General features: G+C 31.2%; 2 protein-coding genes across 2 annotated transcripts in view; one reads left to right on the plus strand and one right to left on the minus strand.

The window, feature by feature from the left end:
* The window catches only part of LOC127730436 (NADH-ubiquinone oxidoreductase 75 kDa subunit, mitochondrial-like), a 28,920-nt gene extending 27,208 nt beyond the window's left edge, over window positions 1-1,712 (plus strand). The window contains exon 20 of the mRNA XM_052238855.1: window positions 112-1,712. Within this exon, the coding sequence (XP_052094815.1) occupies window positions 112-261 (150 nt within the window). The 3' untranslated portion in view covers window positions 262-1,712. The remainder of the gene's footprint in view (window positions 1-111) is intronic.
* Window positions 1,713-5,280: 3,568 nt separating this feature from the next.
* The window catches only part of LOC127730433 (multidrug resistance-associated protein 1-like), a 42,706-nt gene continuing 21,038 nt past the window's right edge, over window positions 5,281-26,948 (minus strand). The window contains exons 16-31 of the mRNA XM_052238850.1: window positions 24,402-24,528; window positions 23,640-23,816; window positions 22,864-23,031; window positions 20,840-21,041; window positions 20,242-20,329; window positions 19,813-19,963; window positions 19,381-19,612; window positions 18,320-18,630; window positions 17,256-17,455; window positions 16,656-16,779; window positions 14,707-14,808; window positions 13,218-13,364; window positions 11,273-11,431; window positions 10,220-10,386; window positions 8,342-8,536; window positions 5,281-7,179 (exon numbers count right to left, since the gene is read on the minus strand). Of these exons, the coding sequence (XP_052094810.1) occupies window positions 7,065-7,179; window positions 8,342-8,536; window positions 10,220-10,386; window positions 11,273-11,431; window positions 13,218-13,364; window positions 14,707-14,808; window positions 16,656-16,779; window positions 17,256-17,455; window positions 18,320-18,630; window positions 19,381-19,612; window positions 19,813-19,963; window positions 20,242-20,329; window positions 20,840-21,041; window positions 22,864-23,031; window positions 23,640-23,816; window positions 24,402-24,528 (2,665 nt within the window). The 3' untranslated portion in view covers window positions 5,281-7,064. The remainder of the gene's footprint in view (window positions 7,180-8,341; window positions 8,537-10,219; window positions 10,387-11,272; window positions 11,432-13,217; window positions 13,365-14,706; window positions 14,809-16,655; window positions 16,780-17,255; window positions 17,456-18,319; window positions 18,631-19,380; window positions 19,613-19,812; window positions 19,964-20,241; window positions 20,330-20,839; window positions 21,042-22,863; window positions 23,032-23,639; window positions 23,817-24,401; window positions 24,529-26,948) is intronic.

A 26,948-nucleotide genomic window follows, 5' to 3' on the forward strand; every position in this document is an offset into this window, starting at 1 on the left:
AATATCTGATCAACAAATTATGAAGCTTTTTGGCTTGTTTACTGGACTGTATCACCCTGAAGGGATGCACAAACAAGTGGGATTAATGTGAAAATTGTTTTTATATTTCAGTTGTTGAAGGCATCTCTAGATTCCAAACCTTTAACAGTGAATCAAGTACTATTAAAAGATTTTTATATGACGGACTCAATAAGTCGTGCATCACAAACAATGGCCAAATGTGTACAGGCTGCAACAGAAGCAGAAACAGCTAAATACTGAAATCTCGAAACAATAGAAAAAAAATTCACAGCATTTCTAAGAATAGAATTCTGTTAGGTCTGTTTAAATTCATTGTTATTAAACAACAGTGTGTTAACATCATTGGTCTCTCCTTGCTGTTATCTTTGGTCCATCATGAACTCGGCTTATTTACAGGGATATTTTCTAAACCTTATTGTCTGTTTTTCATTTACCTTGTGTGTGTACTCTTTAAGATTTATTTTTATTAATCTTCTAAATTCTCTCATAATCTATTAAATAAATATTTGAATTTTTCGATGAAATTTGAAGCAAGTAATTTTTATTTCTAACAAAATTAGTGGGCCTTAAAAGGATCAACATAATTGTAGAAAATGTCAGTAGTGAGCAAGTTTAAATCTGAACAAAATCATTCCCTGTGTAAAGGCATTTGTACTATAGGGTGTTCCAAATTTCTGGTTTTTTTTTTGGTGTGGTAGTTTTATACTGCAATCAACTTTTCTTAATGTTCATATAAATTTGTATGAGTGAATGTTTGCTTTATACAAATGTGCATCGTCTATCTTTTATACCTGTAGTTATCTTAGGACAAATTAATAGTTTACTGGTGTTCACACCTAGAATTAACTCTGGTGACCTCATTCTCAATGAAATATGAACACCCCATATAGTGTCCAGATAATTAAATTATAAATAAAAATACATTTATACAGTATGCACTGATTTAAAAGCAAAACTTGGTGTAGACTTGATCTACTTTTTTAAATGAATTTTTACTGAGAGTATTTATCATATTCATTATTGGAAATTCAGAAATACTAGCTATAGAGCTTCTGTGTGATCAACTAGTGCTGTGGAAAAAAACTTTGTTATTTTAAAAAAAATACAAGCAATTCAGTATATTGTTTTGTTTATAATTTAGTTGGTGACGAACTAAACTTGAAGATAGTTCTGGTCTTCATGCATGCATTTGTAGTCCAATAATGCTATATTAAATGTTTCAAAGGTCAATGGCACAATATTTGTTGGCTGGGAAGTGCTTATTATTGGTCAAATCAGTAACAGTATTAAAAAAAATATTTGAATGTTATTTATAAAAGTGATAGGAATATTTTCCTTAAAATTGATGTCTAGAGACTGTTAAGCACAATCATTTTCATAGCTTATTTGTATATCAAACTATTTTAAAAGTGTAAACTCTGATATAAAAAAAAGTCAAATGAAAATAGCATTAATCATCTGGTTACACTATATCTGTTTAGTGACACTTGGAAAATTTATACCGACTTATAACTGAAGCAGTATAGCTAAATAACTAGACCATGAATGAACATAGTACTTTCCAGTCAACAAGATCTTTTAGTATTTTGGGCCAATTAAATGGTAAGCATATTGTTAATGAAATACTGTGTATTAATATTTATTTACATGCAGTTTGCACAGTTTGTTAATAAAATATGAAACATTGAGAATTAGTCTTCATATATTTTCTTGGAAAAAATTGGTGTTGATACTTGTGAGTCTCTTACCAGTGAAGACCATGAGGACTTAAGATTTGCATTTTTTCCATCATAAAAAAAAGTTACAGATAAAGTTTAGTTTCATTCCAGTTGAGGTATTTTTAGAAGGACTCTGGGAAAAAGCTGAACCATCTGTGTTGAGAATTCCTCTTGTTTTATGTCTAGCCTTTCATAGAATGCAAGGCATATGGATGCTAATTCTGCAACAGCTTCAACTATTTGTATAAAACTTTACATTTCACAAAGTAGAAAACCTGAGTTCTTCATATGAGCTGCACTGGATGGAAATTAACCTTATGCAAGTGCAATGAAATGGGTAGTTTTTATCACTCAATTGGGTGATAGTACAGTATAGAATCACTGCAAGGTCAGCATGTCTTTCAGAAAGGATAAACCTGATTTTTGAGAGTTTCACCTCGTTTCATGTGTAGATGATCAAGTTATTAAATTTTAGTGGTCAAGTCCGTATCTCAGATACTATAAGTAAAAGGTCAACTTTATTTGGTGTATGAAATGATTGAATGGTGTATGTGCCGGTCTAGCAGGTGTAATCTGACCTTGATCTCGTTTGGTTATTTTTCAATAATCAGTTTTCAAGATAATGTCCATTTCCAAGATACTATAAGCAATATGGCAACTATGTGGTGTTTGGAATTGTAAGGTGTACATGTCCATCTAGCTCGATTCATCCGACCTTGAGACCTCAATTTTATGGTTTATAAGTTAATGTTAAGATTTTGTGGTAAGGTCTGTTTCTCTTATACTATATGCAATAGGTCAACTAAATTTGGTAAAAATCATTATTTAAAGGTAATATATTTTTGTACCTCCTAAAAGGGCTTGTCCGTCAGTTTTGGTGTAAATAGACAGTAGGTAGATTTCGACATTCTGAACATTTTTGCCTTCAGAATTTCTCTCTATATAGAGGTTTTCAAACTTACATTTTATCCCCTGTGGTCTAATTTTAGCCATGTTGGCCATGTTGGTCGGTAGGCTGGATCATGGGACATACTTTTTTAAGCTAGATACCCTAATAATGATTGTGGTAAAGTTTGGTTCTGATTGCCCTGAGGTTTTACAACAATAACAACAACAGACGACAGACCACAAGTGATGAGAACAGCTCAGTTGATCCATTGGGTCGGGTTAGCTAATAATTCTGATGAATTCTTTTTAACGATTTATTTGTTAGCTTTGAAATTCAACAACATTGACATGTAATAACTATACAGGTTTTACTATGCGATATAAACATGCTGGATTCTTGAACACATTCAATTATCAAAATGATCAAAACACCACCTTCCTCCAAAACTCAGTGTTAATGAGATATTATCTAAATTTAAGATGTACACATAGCAAAACAGGTTCAATGTAGAAGTTTTCTTCTATATGGGGTAATGCTGCTTTGTTTGTGTCAATAGTAAAAATACATTTGAGACAATAAATTTATTGATGCTGCCAACTCTTCAAATATCATACTGGTTCATTTCCAAACTTAACTATATGTTATCATGCTGTGGTAGTAATACAATTAGCAAAAGAAAAATGGTTCAAAGAAATATATGCAGTTCAAATGGTTAACACCTTTTATTTTATTCTTTTATTATCTAAAACATATAATTATAAACTAACAATATATTCTAAAATTGTATATAAAATCACTCTAGAAAGTAGCACTAAATCATGGGTTAGTATATATAAGAATTAATAACCAAAGTTTTTCCTTAACAACATGGAAGAACCAAATATCAGTTTGCCTGATTTCTGCACAACTTTTCAGAGTTAGAAAACTGGTAAAATTACTGCCCATAGCAAGAATGCATGTTTTGTCATGCTGATTATACCCCCCTTTTTGTAAACAGGAAGTAAGTGTCTGATAGATCTAAAATTTGCACAAAAGTTACAAATCACCACTGTTGAACTGCAGACTAACTAGGAAGTCATTCTGTTCAGCTGTTTCTGAGAAAAAAAGCGATGAAAAATTCAAATTATTGGCAAACAGAAGTAGTTACTTGACAGATCTGAAAAGTGCTCACAAGTTAACTCATCACTGTCAAGCTGCTGACAAAATATGAAGTCATTCTAAATTTCCAAAGAAAAGTTTGTGTTGAAAATTTTTGTTTGACAAACAGATGACAGATGAAGGGACAAATGGTTGACAGATGAATGGACAAATGGCTGACAGATGGACAAGGTGATTGCTATATAGACCCCATTTATAAGAGAGGGGATAAAAATAGTGTGTCCTTTGTTTTATTAGTTATCCAACTTTAAATAAAAAAATTTAATTCTCTGAGTGCCTTATTTCACATGAGTTTTGTAATTTTACAAGGGCATACTAAAATAATGCTTTATTTTTGTTCAAATGTGCTCTTTTATATAACAAACATCCCTGTCTATACAAAACTCAACCAGAGTCATTCATTTATAAAATGAAGGAATTTCTGTATGGATATTCACAACCACCCAAAACAAACCCACTAACAAAATTGTATTCCTCTATGATGTCCAAGTTGCTTAGATCTAGAACATACACTATGTGTAGAATGTGTGTGAAAGTGAAATAAGTATTTTAGACTTCATTATATCAAAGATATTTCTCCTAACAAAATATTCTTCTTTTATACATAGTTGCTTAAGTTAGATGTAAAACTAAAATTGGACAGTAGAACAAACACATAATCCAACAAAAGGCCTAATGCTATATCACATCCAAACCTCTATTTTAGAAGGATAATATAACTATTAACAAGACTAATACAATTAATATCAAAAGTATACAAAGGACAAGGTACGATAAGCCCCCGTTTTGGCCCCCCTATTTCTTATTTTTCAAATTTTGTTTTGGAAAGCTACTTATCATGTTAAAAATTCCCTGAGGTTTGAAGTTTGTTTGGATGAACTTAAAAACCATTAATTTCAGCAACTGGGTGAGGTGAGGGGGGGTAAACTTTTAGTTATTATTCAGATATTGTAATTATTATTCACTTTGGAGGTGTTCCGACAACGATTTTTTAGTTTTTAAGTACCTGCGCCAACGTGACCCAGGAATTTTTTATCACAATGTCATTATCACTGTTTTTGCTGTCTAGATCGCCATAATTTTCTCCGGGTCACGTAGGCGCACGCTATTAAATTATAAGAAACACAGGCCAAAAATCTTAATTTTCCTACTTTTGGCATTTTTTATGCCCTTTCACCCCCCTCACCTCACCTAGTTGCTGAAATTAATGGTTTTGAAGTTCATCCAAACAAACTTCAAACCTAAGGGAATATTTCAACATAATAAGTAGCTTTCTAAAACAAAATTTGAAAAATGAGAAAATAGGGGGGCCAAAACGGGGGCTTATCGTACCTTGTCCTTTCAAGTAGTATTCTGTAAAACACTATATAAGTTAGAAATTGCACTATAGAAATATAAAAGATTCTTAAAAAGTACCCTTTAAAAGCTGCCATGGATAGAAATGGTAGAAATATCTATTAATATATAATATACTAGTAAATATAAAAAAAAGTATAAAAGTATTTGTTTAATTCTAAAATTATATGCCAACTACAAATATATAAACAAACTTGCATAAAAAATTCATAAACACCAAAATACAACAAGACATAATATAGATAATCAAAGTCATAACAAAATTCTTCAAAGACAAACAAGTGGAGCTAAGTGGATTGTCTCTCTCAAGTAATGTTTACACCAAGCAATTTCAAACATAAGTATGCCTCTAAATTTAAACTCTGGAAAATGATTTTTAAAGAGTATATACATATATAACCTTTCTGGTTAGAAATTGTTTAAAATTTTCCAAAAGATATACGTAACCTTTAAAACTTTGAAACAGCTGTGGAGTTGTAAAAAAAAAAAATTCAACAAAATATACATGCTGTAAATGAAATTTTTGCAAATAACTATACAGAATGTTTTCATTCATCAAAATGAATAAATATTTATAAATTTATAAAAGATAATGGTTCAGCGCGAGTTTTTGCCTCTGTTTGTTCACAGAACTGTCATTCTTATGAAAAAATACTTTCCAAAGATCCATTGATACACACTAGAAAGTTATCTCAGGGAATAATAAAAAGTTTCCCCTTTATCCCTTATCACTAAAGGTAAAGTATTCAAATCATTACCCTTAGCAACTGACTGAATATATAAAACGTTATCCTAGGTTAGTAACTGAATATTTCAGTTGTTTGCCTAGACTAATAATTGAATTTATTATACCTCACAGTATAATTAGATAAATCCATTGGCTAATAAAAGATAACATGGTGTGAATTAATTTGGATATTTTCGTCCAAATTGACAGGGCAGGTGAATAACCTTGACAAATTGTACCATTCACCCTATTATTCACCGCCCAATATTTGTTCGGCATATTAAAACAGTATTGGCCTTTTGAGTTGGGAGATATCCCACTCCTCAGAGGGCCGTAATTGTATAATATCAGAAGTTTGCCTTGATAAATAACTGAATATTTCAGTTGTCTCCCTATGTAACTGATTGAATATCTAAATTTTATCACTAGGTAACTAATAGACCACTTTCGAGTTTGTCCGTCACCAGAAAAAACTCGTCAATTATGCGCGCCTTTATGACGTCATTTACCAGATAGAGGGGATTGCTGTATCCCTGCACTATAAATGTTAATCAAGCTTCTTAGTGATCGTTATTGTGCAGGATAAACTAGAAATAATATTTGTTCTGTAGGTACTTAATCACAATTCCCTAATGACAGCAGTGCTGAAAGACAATTATGAGAATTCAATTTGCCGAATAATTCGTGCCATATAGCTTTATAATTTTCCAACCACTTGCTCAACATTGGAACAGAAGTGACGACGCCCCTAAACGCACGGATGATGTTCACTAAAACCAAAGTTTTTGACGGAAATGCATCGAACTCGAAAGTTGTCTATTATTATAAAGTTTCTTATTGAAACAAATTTTAGTTTTTAGTTACCAAATATTTTATATATAAATGCACACTATAAAAATTGACTGACATAAAGCTGCCTTACATATATCAAAATAAATATCCTAAAACAATGATATAATTAAACACAAAAATGACATCAATGGTGGAATAATTCTTCAATACTGCTAAGTTTACTTTTGATTTTCAGACTGGCCTTTGAACCAATTTTAATAATATACAATGATGAATAGTTTGTGTATTTTTTAAATTGCAAAATAAACATTATACATTTCTATGGCACAATAATAAAACATACCAAGGAAATTAATTTGTTCTGACAAAATATCCTCCCGTCTATTACTTTTTTTAAAACTACCTAAGATACAATGTTAGCAGCCTTAGCCATTCCATGAAATATTGAAGTCTTGTTCTCTAATAATTCATTTGGTCCATCAAACTCTGCAATTTTTCCCTGATCTAAAACCATTACCCTGTAAAACAAAATCAATGAAATAAATTATAAGCATTCCTTTTAGTTCATCTGGCCTAAGTCTAGAACCACTTTACAATTTGAATTAAACTTGGAAAGAATATAGTGTGTAAGGTCATAGCTGTCAACTTTGAAAATCTCAAATATGGGAGATCTCACTATAACATTTACTTAGAGGGAGATTTGCCTTTTCAATTTGTATTTCATTTTACATTTTGCAGTTAAAAGTTTTATGGTTAATTTTGTTTCCAAACACTATTCCATTGTGCTTAGTGCTGATTTGATGAGTCAAGTCTTTTCCAACTGGTCTAATGTTGTGCTGTTACATCACTTTCCAAAGTTAGATAGAGGAATGATAAGTCTAACCCCACCACATTCTTTGTGTGCATGTCCTAAGTCAGGAGCCTGTAATTCAATTGTTGTCTTTGGTTGCTGTCTTCTATATTTGTTTTTTCGTTTATTGTTTTCAGCATAAATCAGGTCATTGGTTATCTCTTTTGAATAGTTTCATATTTTGTCTTTTTATAGCTTACTATATGGTATGGATTTGCTCATTGTCGAAGGCTGTACAGTGCCCATAGTTGTTTACATGCTCATACTTTGGTCTCATTGGCAATCATAGCACATCTCCTTATCTTTATATTTATAGATGTTCAGTTGTATAGCAATCACTTAAAAATTTGTATTCAATCCATCTATGCCTTTAAGTTCAAATACAAGACAAGCATAAAAGTTAAAGACATGAAATCTTGGATTTTATGAAACCTTCATATGAATGCCATTCTCTCCACCAGGCACTCTAGATTCCTCCACTTATAAGAATAAGAATAAAAACCAACCGCCACGAAATAGTACAATAGTGCTGAAAGTGGCAGTAAACACCAATCAATCAATCATATAAATGCCAAGTTAATTTCTTTGACATTATGACATTATGTATAGAAATTCTGAGGAATAAAACATCAACTTCCAGATTGAATCTTGAATTCAAGATTACATGTATATTATTAAACCCTTGCAACATGCCAGAAACTTTACATTTTCCTAACATTTGAAATTGAATAAATATATATAAATGTGTGTTAAGATTTTGAATATTACCCATGTATTTAATGTCAAATGTATATGAACGAATATTACTATGAATTTCAATAGTAACTCACTTATCATAATCCAAAATTGTATTAAGTCTGTGAGCAATGGTAAGTATTGTACAATCTTTAAACTCAGAACGAATTGTTTTCTGAATTAGCTCATCTGTTTCCATGTCAACAGCAGCTGTGGCTTCATCTAGAATCAGTATCTTTGTCTTGTGAAGTAAGGAGCGACCCAAGCAAACCAATTGTCTTTGGCCAACACTGAAAAATATAATCATTTACATTTGTGTCAAACAATGAATAATAGCCGCTAATCAATTACAATTGGCTATAAAAATAAAGCTGTTGGAAAGGTTAATTTCAATTCAATTTGATTTGTATTTTTATTTGCTTTTAAGTCCTTTATTCTACGATATATGCAATCATCTACTGTGAAAGTACTTTTATTCCTGGGTATCAATTTCGTGGATTGAGCAAATGTTACATGTTCGTGGGTTCTTAAATTCGTGGATTTTAGTTTTCTGAAAAAAAAGGTCGGGTGAAGAATTTTAACCCATCAGAAACGAAGATTCTTGAAAGTAATCATATATGTTCATTTTCACTTATTAGTTCGTCTTTCATTTCTGATAACATTCATCAATTTTTTAATGAAATAATTGCTTTCAGAAACATTTTAATTGTTGCACACGTGTAATCAGAAGTGGTGACACTTATTAACCCCAGATTGAATGATCAACAGATTAACGATCATCAATTGGACCATAAACATGTCATTTAAAGAAAAAGGTTGCATGAAAAATGCTACAAATGTACTTTGAATTATAACTTATGACATAATACTTATGAAATAAAAAAGCAAGCCCAAAATAAAATTTTTTTTTTTTGTGAGAGAATTATGAGGAGATAAAATGAACACTTCATCATCGTATATCATCAACATAAGTCTGACTTTCATCTTTCGAAACTAATTTTTCATGAGAATTAAAAGGTTAAAAGTCGTACAACTTAGGTTTTTTAAAGATTAAAATCCGGTCTGAAGTTGTACATGCTACACTGGTGCTACATCAATGCATATAGTTCATAGTGCGTTTGCTGATATCGATGTTTTCTCTAGATTATATGCCCATATCCATGAAGTCAAACCTACATGGGATCTTTCCATGGTGTCTTGATTTGGACAACAGTTGTTATATTTTGTTGGACACTTAAATTCGAGGATAAAGCCTCACATACCCCACATTACCACATTGTCATTGGAGAAATTAAATTGTAAGCAAAAAAAAATTGTATAAGAAAAAAAAATTGAATCATAATTTCCTGTCAATATGCACATCTACATAGTATGTCCTTATTATCTACAAAATTTCATGAAATTCTGTTGTGTGGTTTCAGAGGAGTTGCGATGACAAACTGTTGCAGAAGTACATTGAAGCAAATAAGTTCAAAGGAGCGTAACTCCTAGAAAAAAAAATTGAATTGTAATTTCCTGTCGATATGCACATCTACATAGTATGTCCTTATTATCTAAAAAGGTTTCATGAAATTCTGTTGTGTGGTTTCAGAGGAGTTGCGATGACAAGAAACAGGACTGACGGACTGACGGACAGACGGGTCAAAAACATTATACCCTCCGCAACTTTGTTGCGTGGGGTATAACAAACCCTACACATAACGACAATCAATTCTACTAAGTATGAAAGCTTTCAAGCAAATTGTCTCAGAGAAGTGCTCACAAAGTGTTATGGAATAAACTAATGGACACAAGCTTTTATATCCCTCCATCCTAAAGCATGGGGAGGAGGAATTATGCTGAACAAATTAAAGTTGAATAGGACAGAGTGACAATTCTATCTGACTGATTTAACATGATATATACCTGAGGATAAGTCTGTTTCAATAACAGATTGGAATGCATTTTACATTCATTTATTTAAGTATGTCTACCTGAGATTTTGTCCTCCTTCACCACATTCATAGTTTAATTTATCGGCTAGACCTTCCACATAACTTTTTAAATGAGCATGCTCCAATGATTTCCATAACTGTTCATCACTGTATTGGTCAATAGGGTCAAGGTTCATTCTGAGAGATCCAGAAAATAAAACAGGGTCCTGAAAATAAGATAAAAAATTAATACCATTTACTGTACTTATTTCTAATGAGACAAAACCTAGATTTAACTTAAAAATTCAGTAAAATACCATTTCATTTAAGAAAAATGAAAAAGCATAAGTCCTTAAGTCTAAGGCCTCTTTTGAAATATAGATATTATCGTGTATGGTTTGGTTTTGGACAAGCATTAATTAGTATCCAAGTCAAGCAGTCATTTTATTTCTTCCTTGAGTAATTTTCTAAATCTTAAATCAAAATGTTTTGGTGTGGGGATATTTTGTCGGATTTCACCAAAAACAATAGCTGTTAAATTTTTATGTGCCAAATTTTGGCACTTTGGGTCAATCCTGTTTTGTTACACATTAAAACTGATGGTACAGCAATTAAAGTTAAATTTGATTAATTCAAACATTTATTCTAGTAATCAAGTGAAGGGGATAATCAAACTGTTACAATATTTGATGCATTGACTTTGCTAATTATATGATAGCATAATTGGTTTTTTTCTCTCCATATATTTAATAAGATAAAAAACATGTATATATTTCGTGTGAGCCAAGGCTCCGTGTTGAAGACCGTACTTTGACCTATAATGGTTTACTTTTATAAATTTTGACTTGGATGGAGAGTTGCCTCATTGGCACTCATAGCACATCTTCTTATATCTATATTGGCTAAGAATTAGCATTGCTAATAATGTTTTACTCATGATAAAGGATAGCCTTGCTTTTATCATTTGGATGAATGTTTTATTCTGGTGTTTATAATTTTGGCACATTCATCTTATGCACCAAAACCAAAATATAACTACAGCCAAAATATTCTAATTTACAGTATGCAACACATGGGAGATGCAATCTGTCCTTATAAATTTTAAAAGATTACCTGAGGAAGGATTGTAAGTTTTTGGCGAAGATCATGTAATCCCATTTCAGAAATACATTCTCCGTCAATAATGATTTTACCCTCTGCAGACTCAATCAGACGGAACAACGCCATTGCCAATGAAGACTTGCCAGCTCCAGTTCTACCCACAATTCCAACCTGTAAAAGCAATATAAATACAGTCACACAATTTATTTGCCTTTAATATCCTATACATTTGAGAGAGTTCACTGGTCAAATTCTAAATATCTTTTATCTAATATGAACGTTCTTAGTTTGCTCTATAATTGTGATCTATATTTTACATGTCATATATTTCATGATCAATTCAGTTCTCAGATACTAGGTAACCTACAGTCATCAAGAGTTAGGATATATCAAGGACTTATTCAAGGTATAGGAGAATCTTTGCAAAAAGCAAAGTCATTCCAATCAACATTTTATACTACTTCAGTTAAATTTTTCAGTTCCAAGAAGTCAACAATTGTAATATCTTTTGTGAAGATATAACAAGGAGATTTTTAACATACTTCCATAAAAGTAGATGACCTTCATTTTAAGCTTCATTTATATAAATCAGTTTTACAACTGTATTTAGTTTTCATATATTAAGTGACCATTAATCAAATAATTATGTGTAAGGACAGACCAAGGGTAGTTTACCTCTTAGCAAAAAAACGATCACCTACATTTGAGTTATTCTTACAAAAACTAGAGGCTCTCAAGAGCCTGTGTCGCTCACATGTATCTACTGTCGTTTTGGAAATCATGTAAAATAAGGTTAAAATCAGAATAAATAGTATTAGATACCCCAATAATGATTGAGACCAAGTTTGGTTTAATTTGGCCCAGTAGTTAAATTAAAAGCAGGTCATCCCATTGTAGTCTTACAATAGTTACTTAAGACCCCTTATTATTATTTAAATTAGTTTTTAAGTTGTAACCATTTGTTTTTTTACAATTTTCCCATGGACGTCTATAGTAAACCCCTATGCTCTATTTTTATCCATGGCAGTCATGTTGGTTGGATGGCAGGGTCATCAGATACATTTCTAAATCAAGATACCCTATTGAAAATTGTGGCTAAGTTTAATTCTATTTGGCCTAGTAGATTAAGTGGAGAAGATTTTTGTAAAAGATAACAAAAATTTACCAAAAATTGTGAAAACCTGAATTTAAAGGGCAATAACTCTTGAAGGGGTCAATTGACAATTTTGATCACGCCAACTTATTTGTAGAGCTTACTTTGCTGAACATTTTTGCTGTTTACAGTTTATCTCTATCTTTATTAATATTCAGGATAATAACCAAAAACTGCAAAATTTCCTTAAAATTATCAATTCAGGGGCAGCAACCCAACAACAGGTTGTCTGATGCACCTGAATATTTCAGGGCAGATAGATCTTGACCTGATGAACATTTTTACACTATGTCAGATTTGCTCTAAATGCTTTAGTTTCAGAGATATAAGCCAAACTGCATTTTATATTTTTGTTTGTCATGTTTTCACCACTACCTGAATCTTAGGCAGATTGACACTTTAAAATAAAACCACTCATTCACAGCCTGGTCTGAATTATAGTGGTTCTATACCTTAAGGTTTTATGTTTGCAACTGATTGAAATAAACACAAAATTCATAGAAAGAACTAGGTTAAGGTAAATGTAAAATATATTTTGGTTAAAAATATCAGCATTATACATAGGTGACTTAAAATTCATTACTCAATTAAAAGTAAAACATAAAACCTCTGATTGATTATTGAATCTTTAATACTCTAACATGATGAATATGTTCAAACCAAGGATAACCTTTGAAAGCCAAACAGCTTTATATTCCCAATGGGGTCCTTTAAGTATTAGCTATTAATTAAGGAATATTACCATATCTTGTTAAATAGATTACCGGTAAGACAAAAAATTTAAAATCCATTTTCAAAACTGACCTTTTGTCCTCCAGCAATATTACATGTGATTCCTCTTATCACTAAATCTAACCCAGCTCTGTATCTTGTCTTGTAATTATCAAATTTACACTCTCCTAAAGCAGGCCAGTCTGATGGGGGCCTCTTGTTAGGATTTATCCATTCTGCCTGTCATCAAAAGAAAACAATAATATCAATGTAATTCAGTCCATGAGTATATTTATAACAATTGGAAGAATATAACACTGAAAAAGGTGCAGTAAATTTTTGAAATTCAGTAAAAAGATTTCCTGTCTGTAAGCTGAGCTGCGAGTTACAGCTTGTTTGAGTTTGAGCTGAAGAATGTCAGAAGTCCTACTTGAAACTGTTTAAGATTTCAAGTCTTTTTTACTTGTATTTCATTTTTCAACACCTGTTCAAATGATTTATTGAAATGACTGAACATTTCTAGAAAAAAGAAATGTGTATGTTACCAAGGAGTTAGGATGAGGCTTATATATCTCAGTAAGTGTAAACTATATGAACTTGCCAAATGAAAAATATAAAATTGTATTCAATGATAATATTAGATGTATTAATCCAAAAGGTGGAGTATGACAAGAACCACTATTTTGCTATAAAATCAACATAATTTTATCAGACACCTGAAGAATATTCTTTTTTTTTAGGAAAGTCTGTGGCTCATACCTAAACATTAATACATGTATGAAGATGTCAAATGTTTTGCAGTTTTTGCAGTTTTTCATTAAATGCTTGAGGTTTGTATGCCTAAAACAAACATGTAAGAAAAAATTCTTTAAAAGTATTTCTTGTAAACATCTGAACAATGTTGTTTGATAGATTTGTATTTGTGTATTTTGTACAATTTTGATGGACCAATTAACTGGCATTATCATACTTTCTCCTTACATAATTCTTCACTCACTTAAATTTTTTTATATTGGCTATGTTTAGATACTTATGTCGATATATAGATACTTTTTTCCATTATTTTGGCATCCATTCCAACAATCAAACTTGCTGTCCTAAAATGGGAAACAACTGTCTCCTCTACACCCTGATTTGTTCCTTTCTTTTTATGAGGCATAATTTATACATGTGCTTCCCAATGAGAATTAAAAGAAACTAGTTCTTCCTATAACTTCATGTTCCACAATATAAATGATGTCCTCTCAATGAATAATTCACTTGGTGACAATGTTTCTTCCATAGTTTCTATTCAATTTGAAATAAAGGATACCACAGATTAAGTTAAGTCTGCATCATATCTAGACTTAATGTGTCTAGATATTGTCAACAAGGATGGTATGAAAACCAAACTTTAAAGCAAAAAAGATGTTTTCAATTTTCCCACTATGAATTTTCTTTTATCTGTAGCAACTTTCCAGCAGTACGTACAGATCATCCAGTTGATACAGTATTGAGGGTAAAAAATAATATAACCAAATTCTGGTAGTAACTTTCTCTGTATTGTGCATAAAAATAAGTGAATAAGCTAGTCTAACATTACCTCCTGTTCCACTTCAGCATATTCTTTAACTCTCTCAACAGAAACAACATTAGATTCCAGGTCACTGGAAGTCCTGACAAACATGTTCAGAGCACCAGTTATCTAAAAGAAATATTTTTTGTTAAAATTTCAGTACTGAACTAGAGGCTCTAAAGAGCCTGCATTGCTCACCTGCATCTTCAACAATAGCCACTTTTAAGTAAGAATCTAAAGGGGAATAAGAGTTAATTTACAATTTCAATCATGTTAACATATTTGAAGATCTTTTCCTCCTGATAATTTTTCCTTTTCAAAATATCTATTATAGTTTTCCAGATAGTTGACAAAAAAAGCATAAAAATGTTAAAAATTATCATTTAAGGCCAATAACTCAAATAAGAAGTCGAATGAAGATTTCGACCAGTATGGCTTATTTGTAGATCTAGTCTTGCTGATCATATGTGCTATTAAAAGTTTCTACCTACTGTAAATTCAGAAATTATTGCGAGGTTTTTATTAATGCGAATAATGCGACTAGGTGAGTATCGCAATAATAAAAACTCGCATTTTGATAACTGAAACATAGATCTGTATGGAGACTTTTCTGAAATCGCAATAATTAAAATCGCATTCTTGTGCAGTTTTGAAAAATCACAAAAATAAATGCACGCAATAATTTCTGAATTTACAGTATCTATTAGTTTTCAATGGGAAAAAATGGGGAAAATCGTCATTACAGGGCAATAACTTCAATAAGCAGTTGACTAACAATTTCGTTTATGTTGACTTATTTGTAGATCTTGTCTTGCTGATTATTTTTTCTTTAAAGATTCTATCTTTTATACTTTTTAAGATATTAGGCAAAAACGGAAAAAATTGGTAAAATTCGTCATGTAAGGTCAATAACTCTAATAAAGAGTCAACTGAAGATTTTGGCTATGTCGACTCACTTGAAGATCCTGTCATGCTAATCATTTTTGCATTTAAAGATTTGATCTATCTATTAGAGTTTTTTAGATATTAGGCAATAACGCAAAAAATTGGTAATTGTCATTAATGGGCAATAACTATAATAAAGAGTCATCTCACAATTTTGGTCATTTAACTTATTTGTAGATCTTGTCTTGCTGATCATTTTTGCTCTTTAAAGTTTTTATCTATCTATTATAATTTTTGAGATAAAAGGCAAAAATTAAAAAAAAAATGGTAAAATTTGTCATTTAAGGGCAATAACTCCTATAAGAAGTTGTTTAACATTTTTGAGTTTAATGGACAATAGGTAGTGCTCAACATTCTTGAACATTTTTGCACCTGTCAGATTTTCTCTTTTTATAGCGGTTTTTGAAATAATAGGCAAAACTTGTATTTTACCCCTATGTTCTATTTTTAGCTATGTCAGCCATCTTGGTTGACAGACGGGGTCATAGGACACATTTTAAAAACTAAATACCCTAATAATGATTTAGAATAAAGATTAAGGCCAAGATTGATTAAATTTGGCCCAGTAGTTTCAGAGGAGAAGATTTTTGTAAACAACAGACGCCAGACACCAAGTGATGAGAAAAGCTCACTTGGACTAAAAATTTATAAAAACATCTGTCATGCAACTCTTGGAAAGGACATTTAGAGGATGTACCTAAAGCTACAATCTCATTTAACACTTTTTTTCATTTTTCATTATGAAATTATAAGTTACTCTATGTATAAAAAAGTAATATTTCATTTGTAAACGTATAGCTCTTAAGTCTTTACTAACCTAAAAAACCAAAATGATTGTTGTATATGTACACAATTTTTTTAACTGTTAATGAAGAGTTGACAGCATAAAACCTTCAGGGACAGCTGTGGCTATATATTTGGTATTTTACAGGGATGCAAGGGTTAAAAATAGAATAAGAAAATCATCTCAATCTTTGTACTCTACTTACAACAATGTGATACAATATATGCATTTGGAAAGTGACACATACCTGTAGAGCATAAGATATAGACAAGCCAACAACACCTCCTTCTACATTTGGTGTCAACACGGCAAATAATGCTGCTGCAAATACAATCAGATTTCCAATCAACTCTAATCTCCAACCCAGCCATCTACAAAACATAGATGTTGTAGTTAATAATCAAAATTTGAAAAGACCTAAAAACAAAATATCATTATCAATATAATCACTTGTGTCTTAATAAATAGCTTTTTATATTTATAATTCCACAGTAATACAATGATACTGATTGTCTGGCATGTTATTGATGACCTTCTCTGATCAGGAGCCTCTGTGGCTGATTGGTCTAGGCATTTATTTTAAACTAATCTCACTCCTTACCATAATTTCAACTCTTGCTTTTGAAAAAAAAAAATATCTGCACTGGAATTATTGATGCATTAACAAATTGTGCTAACAAAAAGCAGCAATATTTCCTTCAATTAATTTATCATAAGTTTACTACATAAACCAAACAGAAAATATATATGTTATTAGCTTTGTACAGCAAGGTATTACTTCAATGAAATAAAAACTCATATCTTTTTTTTCCTCTCCACAGAGTGATTATAATAACACTGATCCTACCTCTGTGAAGCGATTTTAGTGAAATAGTAACTAATATTTTTGTCCACTCTGTACAGTGATTCCTGAATGAATCTATCTTGTGCTTTATATGCCCTTAGACTTGTAGCTCCACTCAATGTTTCACTAAAATGGTTGTAAATGGGAGATTTTGATGTGGATTCTAGTCTCTGTAACTGTCTTGATGATGGAACATAAAATCTCTAGAAAACATTAACACATTATCTCAATACAGTTCACTGGAGGCTGTTTAAGAGAAAAAAATAAGAAATTATCTTAATACAATTCTCCACTAAAGACTATTCAAGAGAGACAATGCTACTAAAACATTAAACTGAACTCTTGAATTCTCAACATGACACATTAGTTCATATTTTCATAAATATAATGTCATTGTCAATAAAATTCTTTCAATGTTTTACAAAAAATATTTAAGTTATTCCATTCGAACACTTACTCCTTAAAAATGAATTTAAAGATACAATATAACCGTTTAGTTTTCTTTTTCCAAGCTTCATGAAATACTTTGTTAATGACTATTTTTACAGTTGATAAGCTAAAGGCTCATTAAAGTAAAGTTTATGCAATTTGGATGTTTTAGTTATTTTTTTATAGAATTATGTATACATTTAGAACTGGTTGGACTAAATCTAAATACAAAAAAAAATGTAGCATTTATATTTCCAGAGGTATAATCAATTAAAAAATGTAGCATTTATATTCCCAGAGGTATAATAGCATTTACATTTCCAGAACTGTGATCCATTAAAAAAGTTATAAAAAAGAAGAGTAAATGTAAAGGATTTATACAAAAATGTGAAATATTGCATTTTGTTTCAATTTCAAATTGTGATTTCTGAAAAGTCTGCCCTTAGGAATTTGTTTAAAAAGGAAATATTATTGATATAAACATTTCGGTTCTAATGATATTTAACGAATACCAGTCCCCAAATTCCTTTTTTTTTAAGAAAATCTTTTGTCTCAATAGAGAAACAAAGCTAAAAATGGACAAAATAAGTGTGCCGTTGTGATGGCATCCCGCTAGAAAGTTAACATTTCAATATTACCTGAATGAAGTAGTAAAATATTCCAAGTGGAACGATGACACTTAAAAATATAGGTGTACTGTATGATATGACAATCACTGTGCTCAATGTCTGGAAAAAGATCATGATCCACATTCGAAAGGTCATTGGCAAGGTTACATCAATCATCTGTACATCTCCAGAGAAACGATTCACAATCCTTCCAGATGGTGTGGTGTCGAAAAATGACATTGGAGCTCTCATGATGCTTACAAGCATGTTATGCTGAAGTTTAGCAGCAGCTTTCACATAGGACAATGTACCAAGCAGTGAATATATCAATATAAGAACAGCTGTAAAGAAAATCATGGTGTATCATACATATGTATCACTATGATAACAGCTGTGAAGGAAAAAATGTGTATCATACATATGTATCACTATAATAATAGCAGGAAACAAAACCCTTTGTAGGATACACGTTTGCTCTAACATTTTGAGGTACTTATTCTAGTAATTTTTGGTGGAATTTTTGTATGCTATTCCTCATCAAAGTACATGGAAAGTTTACAGAGATTTAACTAGTTGTTTTTTTCATATCATTGAGGACAGTGGTTTTTTTTTTGTTGCTTCAGCTAATACAACTTCCAAGAATATTACAATTTTTCCAACTTTGAGTTGCACCCATCTTTCTATTGAATGGTGCTCTCTAGATACCCTGGCATCTTCTGCCAATACATGATGCAGCCAAGTGTGATGAAAGTGGTGGTAAACACCAACAATCAATCTATTGAACAAGGTGAAGAGGAATATTAATTATGTGGCAATGTACAGGAAATAATTTGTCAAAACTCTTTACAGACTTAACCTTCATATTCTATATGCATGCATAATGTATAGATGACAACTATATCTTAAAATTACCTTCCATACACTCCTAACTATACTTTCAATTACTACATTATTACATTATAAGAACTATTCCAATATTTTAGTAAACTCTTAAAAGCACTGTATTTTGATATATTAGAGTACTTGTATTATTTGTACCTAACACATTAATACTTTTGAGAGATAACCTCCAAAATATTATGATATCATACCTTGTACTACTCCCAGACCACCATACACTCCTAAATACATTGTATTTTTATCTGAATATGCAGTTGTATTGGTCAAACTTCTATTAGCTAAAAGATCATCATCACTCCACAAGCTGAGCCATATGTTAGCTGCAATACTGGTTCCTTGGTATACCATAAATAACAGGAAAATGATGACCATGGCAGGAATCCCTACTGCTTTAAAGTATGACAGGAAAACCGTCCATTCAATCTATAAATAGATAAGGTAAATTTTCATCTCTCCTGACATTTTGTAAAAAGCAAATTGTATTCCTGCTCTCTTATTTAACAACAAAGTGTTTACCTATTTATTTTAACTACATCAAAGTGTAAAGGGTGCACTAAAAAGAATAACTCACAGAAAAATACCCATCGACTTGCTACTACTCACAACAATGCATTTTTATTTACCTTTCCATGTCCTTCTTTCTCCTTCTCAATTAATTTTTCCACTTGTTTCTCGGGTTGTTTCACTTTATTCTCTGTAGTAGGTAAAGCACTCTCATCTATCATAGAAATTGTTCTGACTAACATAGCCTTCTTCTGTAACTTCTCTGCCCTCCTGTTTATAAAATTGAATGTTCCAATCAATTTAATTTCAAGTTAACATTGAAAAACTATCAGTTTCCCCTTGTATTAAATAATGAGAATCTATCAGTTTCCTTTTCTATTTAATTGTACAACTAAGGGGTAATCCTTTTATTTAATAAATTCATGCATCTTTGTGAAACACATTACAAATGTATCATAAATGCAAAAAGGCTGAATAGAAAATTTCAGTGAAACTAATTAAAAGAAATTAAATCATTCTATTTAGAAATTCTTTTTACAAATCTGTACCTTTCAGTATTCTTTCCCTTGTCAAACCAGCATTTTTCATGTGTCACAGACTGAAAACGTTCCAGTATACGGCACTTTTCTTCAATCACTACAAAATAAATTTTAAAAAAACATTAGTTTTCTGATTTTATAAGATTAGTAATTGTTCTATAGATAAATATACAAGAGCAACAATAATTTTCTATTAGATAATAAACTAGGAGCATTGATCTGAAAAAAAAGTTATCATTAGAATTAAGCGAATCTACCAATTCATTCTTGGTCTAGTCCATTAAATTTATATGGTAACAGAGGACAGTGCTGATCATTATACCAAAGAAATCATTTTTACTAAATAAAGAGATTTTCCATCCTAAAAAGAGTAACTGAATAGTGATGACTTGACTTGCATTATTTACTTAAAGCCATTCAAGCATGAAATTTAAGCCACCATAACCAAAATGATATTTACATTTAGTATAAAGTTATGAATTATCATTATTTTGAAAACGTTACTGTTCTAAATGACAAACAGATCAGACATCAGTAGTATAACTTCCTAACATCTTAGATTATCTTTATATGATATCTTCTTCTCATGCTTAAGCTACATTTTCACCTTCAGGATCATTATCTAGGTCAACCTCCTCATCCTCCTCCTTGACCTCAGTGAAATAAGCATTCAGAAACTGTGCAAATGCTCCTTCATGGCTTAATAACTCCTCGTATGTTCCCATTTCTGAAATCTGTCCATCCACCAATACTACTACCCTGTCAACCATTGGTAACCATTGGATACCATGTGTTACTAAAATTCTTGTCTGAAAAACAATATCCACCAATGAGTTGAAAGAAGTACCTTTTTTAAAGTTGGCCAGAATAGCATATTCCACCATGTAAATAGAAGTTGAAAAAAGTTTAAATGGCCTAGGAAGTAACAAATAAAACAAGAATGCATATGTTGTTGTGCTAAGCATACCCAACTTGTAAATTAAAGTAATGGAAAACAGGAGATAGAGGTCTGACAGATTCGAAAAATGCTCATAAATTACAACTCATCAGGGTTAAGCTACTGACCAAATATGAAGTAATTCTGTGAAGTAGTACCTAGGAATAGTGTGACAGAAATATTTGTTGGACTTAGGGACAGACAGACGGACAAGGTGTAATGGGTTTCAATCATATATCCCTATAAGAATTTTAGGTCCATTTGATACAGTACATTCCGGTTATTTGCATAGCCTATTTGTCAGACAAAATTATGCAATAAAGCGGAGTATGCTTATATCCGAAATGCCAAATTACGGAGTCAAATAACATCGATAGAACAGATCAGTAAAGGAAATCCCTGAAGAAAGATGAACGTCTATAATCCAATTACAACATATTGAATGTTGATTTATTCTAATAAAAGTTATATGTCTATTGTCATACATGTTATTTTATTTTGTATTATTTCAATAAAGATTATAAACACATTTTGTTTTAGTTTATTTGCGTACCGACGTTTCCTTTACAGTTTACCTGGGATACGAAAATAAATTTGTTCTAAAAATAGATTTGTTTCTATGACCCGTATGTACAATGTACATTGTTACGCTTTGATTAAAATAAACTGTTTAACAAAATTACACAGTTTATAATCATTTTAACAATAGATGTGTACTAAACTGCCTTTGATATACAATATTTACAGCTTGCAGAATGAAGTAACACTGTTTATTTAACTTCGTTAGTTTCGTATATGCAAAGCAGTAATGGGACCCTGTACGGGTTATTTGCTGGACACGAGTATTGAAAGTGAGAAAATATAATAATTAGAAGTAAATACTCTTTTCAAAATAAATCAAATTAAATGATTCATGTATAAAATTCTTTAACCATATATAAATGCCCTGTAATATTTAACATAAATGCAGATCACCTCAAGCCCAATTACGAGAGTTCACATTGGATAATGATCGATAATTAGCAGGCGTTATTGTTTTTGAATTTCACCCCAAATGTAATCTATGGACAATGTTTGAAATCCAATCAATTATTTACACTTTTTAAGATAGAATGGTCAGCGTTTTTACAACAATTACCTGTTTGACATTTTTATGACCTCGAGGCTTAAAATAGAACATGGGAAACTTTACCTGTGACTGTGTAGATATCGAGGTTTATTTTTAAATCAAATTCAATCATATAAACACGAAAGAAACTGTTTTAAAACTTTATTTGAATAACACAAAAGTAAATATGAAATAATAATGAAAATAATGATGCATTCAAGAAAAATATACTCACCAACTTGCCGTTTCCGGTCAAAAATTTCGACAGATTTAACCAAGCATATCTAGATGGCGATAATTTTCTATGCAATAAACCGAAAGGCCACTTGTAGAGCTATGCATATAACCGGACAATTTAACATTAGATGAATGGGAAATGGTTTTGTGCAGGAGAAAACTATGCAATTAACCGAATTATGCTATTAAGCGGTATGCAATTAAGTGGAGTCGACTGTACCAATGGTACCATAATGAAAAATGGTCTTTATGGTAAAGGGCATACACATCACCTTCATGTCGTACTAAGTAAATTCAATATGTATCTAGGATCAACTTTTCTGTTGCATATGGTGAAGTGAAATATTACCTTATTCTTTAAGAGTCCTTTCTTGCCAAAGACATTTTTAAACATGTGTTTACCAACATGGGAATCAACAGCACTCAAAGGGTCATCTAACAAATAAATATCAGCATTGTTGTAAACAGCTCTTGCTAAACTGATTCTCTGTTTCTGTCCACCACTTAAATTTATTCCCTGGAATTCAAATGTCAATAGTTAAGCTATAATTTATAACCACAACTGTAAAACAATGTTAGATCTGTAAATTTGCAGAAGCAAATTTTTTGTTCTTCCCTGGCCGGGATTCGAACTCATGCTACTGAGATATCGTGGCTCCAAATTGCCTTGCAATATGCCTGATGTGCACAAGTTCAAATCCCAGCCAGGGTAGAACAAAAAATTTGCTTCCGCAAATTTACAGATCTAACATTGTTGGGCTATTATTTAGACGAATTATGTATACAGAATGTGTTTTCAGCCTTGTATCACCATCACTGGTGATCTGATGGATAAAATCTGTCGTAGAGTTGTCACTGGTTCAGACGTACTTATATATTATAAGATATTATAAGATATTAAAGCCATTCTGAGTATTGACTTCACATTTTTATTTACATTTGTTTTATACTTAGGAACTACTGGTGTTTTGTTTTGTTTTAGAAAAATCATTTTCATATTGGTATAATATTGATAGACTTTGACTACCATGATATTGAAAATAACATAGATGTATGTGAACAACCTTATACTTTAAAGATTAAAAAGATAAAATATAAAAATAAGGAGATGTCTGCTACACATACCTTCTCACCAATCTCTGTCATGTCACCTCCTGTTAGGATTTCAAAATCTCTTTTCAATGAACAAGATTCAATCACTTGATCATATTTTGCCAGGTTCATCTCTCTTCCGAACAAAATGTTGTCTTTAACAGTTGCATTCTGTATCCATGCCTGTTGTGGTACATATGCTATTTTCCCCTATAAAATATATAATACTGGAATAATATACTGAAGAATCTAGAATTGCCTTTATTAAGGTATCATGGGAGTATTCTGTCATCTTGGTTTGCAAATGACCAGTATTAATCGGTCCAGATTTTTACTTATATGAAATTTGGCAAATTTTTATTGATTCCAAAACAATTCAACAAATTCTTTACAATGGGAGATAATTCAGATAATTTAGTTTTCTTAAATCATGTACTGTAAATTTATCTGTTCTGTTATGCAGGGGTTCTGCTGGGCTGCAACATTGTTATTTATTTGGATTTTATAGTATCTGTTGACAGATTTTAATGTCTTGCTTTATGCTTTGTAGACGAAAAATATCATATACAACATTTGTAACATTTATGACATGAAGAAAAAGCTTGCACAAGGGCACAGGTGACAATAAACATTAAATCAAAATTGTTCATTAATCTATGGCTTCTATTTTCTTAAAACAAATTAACAGTCAGCTTCAGATCATAATGGCTGAATGAACAAATTATGGGCTGGAATACTTTCTATTCATATCGAAAGCAGCAAATGGGACCAGTTAAGCTAAAAAATAGAACTGACCTTTACATTGACCCTTCCTTGTAACTTGTCCATTTCTCCTAGAAATGCAGATATCAATGATGACTTTCCTGATCCAACAGTTCCTACCACAGCAATCAATTCTCCCTCAGCTACCTCTAAATCGATGCTGGTAATAAAATAAAGGCTTTCATATTACTCCTATATAATGTATTGACTACTTCGGTTGACTCAAAATGTACCAAAATCACATTCTGTTCTATCCTCTTACACATGTCTTGAATATATTGAACTTGCACCTAGTATTTTCAATGAGTAAGAAAACACTCCTTTTATGTCTTTCTACAGTAATTTCAGTAGTTTGAACTACTGTAAATTCCGAAATTATTGTGAGAGTTTTAATATTGCGAATAATGCGACTGGGAGAGTATCACAATTATAAGAACTCACAGTTTTTGATAGTTGATACATATATCTATATGTAGATTTTCTTGAAATTGCAATAATTAATTTTATATTTTTGTCCAATCTTCAAAAATTGCAATAATAAATGAACGCAATAATTTCTGAATTTACAGTATTAGATTATTATTAATCAAAACCAAATTCTAAAAACAAAAACTAATCATAGTAGGAACACCATTCTACTGGCCTGAGAACACAGTTATTTTGAAACGAGTGCATTTTTTTGTAAAGAACAATACATGCAAATTAAATAAAAGAAGAATGTGCCCATGGGACACAGATGCCTCGCTTGTAGATACGACAAATTCAGTAATTTTTCCATTTACACAGGGAAATAACTCAAAAACAATGAAAGTTACGTCAGCCAAATTTTTAACTTCATCTGTGTTTGGTAGTAATAAGTATTGCATATAAATTTCATAAAATTTAGTTGAGCCAAAGTAAAGTACCGGTAAGTGTGCGGAAACGGCAAATTTCAGAATTTTTGAAGGAACTCGAGAACAGTGAAAATAATGCCACCAAAATTCGAACTTGATCTGTGTTTGTTGGTAATAAGCATTGTGTATTAGTTTCAATAGCATTTGGTTGAGGCAAACTAAAGTAAGAGAACAGAAACTAATTTTTGGACAGACCTACAGATCAGGGCTTCCAAAACGGTCATATATTCCGGACTTGACCGAAACTTTCATAAAAAGACCGGCTGTTCTCAGCCTCAAACGGTCAAATAGAATTGGTGTGCCACATTTTGTTATTCAAGGCATTTTCATGAAACGGTCATCTCAATTTTTACCAACTATTGATCGATAAAAATGTCCGTTTGGGGCTTTGGGCATGTCCGTTTGGGCATTTTAGTTTATAATTGTGGCAATCTATTTCACAAAGATATTTCGGTCATAATTGGTTTTAATAAAACAGAAGCAGCATATTTCAGATACTTTGAAGTGTCTCAGTTAGTCTTATCCTCTGGGTACATAAATGTACGGCTTGGTCTTTAGCTTGTGTACATCAATAAAAAGTAGAAAAAACATGTTTTCTTTTATTTAAATAACAACAAGCTGTCAAACAATTATCCCTTCAATAAGTTATATTGAAGCCATAAAATCATTCACTGATTACAGGTTTGTTACCTTTGATGAGGTGTCTTTATCAATAGAATTAATGATGCATAACAATGTACATAAAGGTAATCAGGTAAACGAGGTCAAACATGTAAGCGTGTATGGAACAACATCCTATTTAATTACGCTTTATAGATATTATTTTAAATGAGCATTCAGTTTAAAAAAGTATCCTGATAATTAAAAGTTATTCTTCAAATAAGGATATTTATAAATGAATAAGTATGATATATATTATTTTATTTAACACTGTACATCGTGTTAAATACTGGGGTACTCTCAAGGGGAAAATTTACTAAAATATATTGGAAAAACACAGAGAATAGCTTCGCTTGGGTATACCAACCTGAGTTGTCCAATAAATAAGGGGGGCGTTCTCTATTCTTGTTTTCATATTAAAAACTGTTTTTATAATTAAAATCATAAAGAATAATATCCAATCATGACATTATCTCCGACTTTTATAAAGACTTTGTCTCAAATTGAACTTAGTAGGTGTAGATGTTAAAGACTTTGACCCTGTTCCTGCTATCCGCAAATGGCAATCCGTTCGTAACCGCCATGTTTATCAGAACAATGCATTTAGCAAGCTCATGAATGTAAAATCTTAAATTAGACTAAATGAACTCTAATCTTGTGCTGTGATCTGTGCTTCTTTTCAATGTGCTCATTGTAATATTTATTGCGTGTGTTTGTCAACATTGTGCTCTTCTGATATTTTATTGTTGTTATATGCTTACATAAAATATCATGTTGTTATTCATTAAATTATTTATCAACTGAGTATGTTTTTATTTATTCCTTATTTTCTAAATCAGGTTGGGAAATTGTACAAAGAAAAATGTTATCACTGTTCAGTAGATTTTACACGGTTTAAAACAATATCCTTCATTGGGCCTCCTCAATGTTATCTATAAATACCGCATCAGTTGTAAAAGTCACGTGGTCAGGTAATCAATACACAAAAAGAAAGTATCACGTGTATTGATGATCAAGTTGTACTGCA

Source organism: Mytilus californianus, unplaced genomic scaffold (assembly GCF_021869535.1).
Source record: "Mytilus californianus isolate M0D057914Y unplaced genomic scaffold, xbMytCali1.0.p SCAF_2, whole genome shotgun sequence".
In the NCBI taxonomy this organism is placed as follows: domain Eukaryota; kingdom Metazoa; phylum Mollusca; class Bivalvia; order Mytilida; family Mytilidae; genus Mytilus; species Mytilus californianus.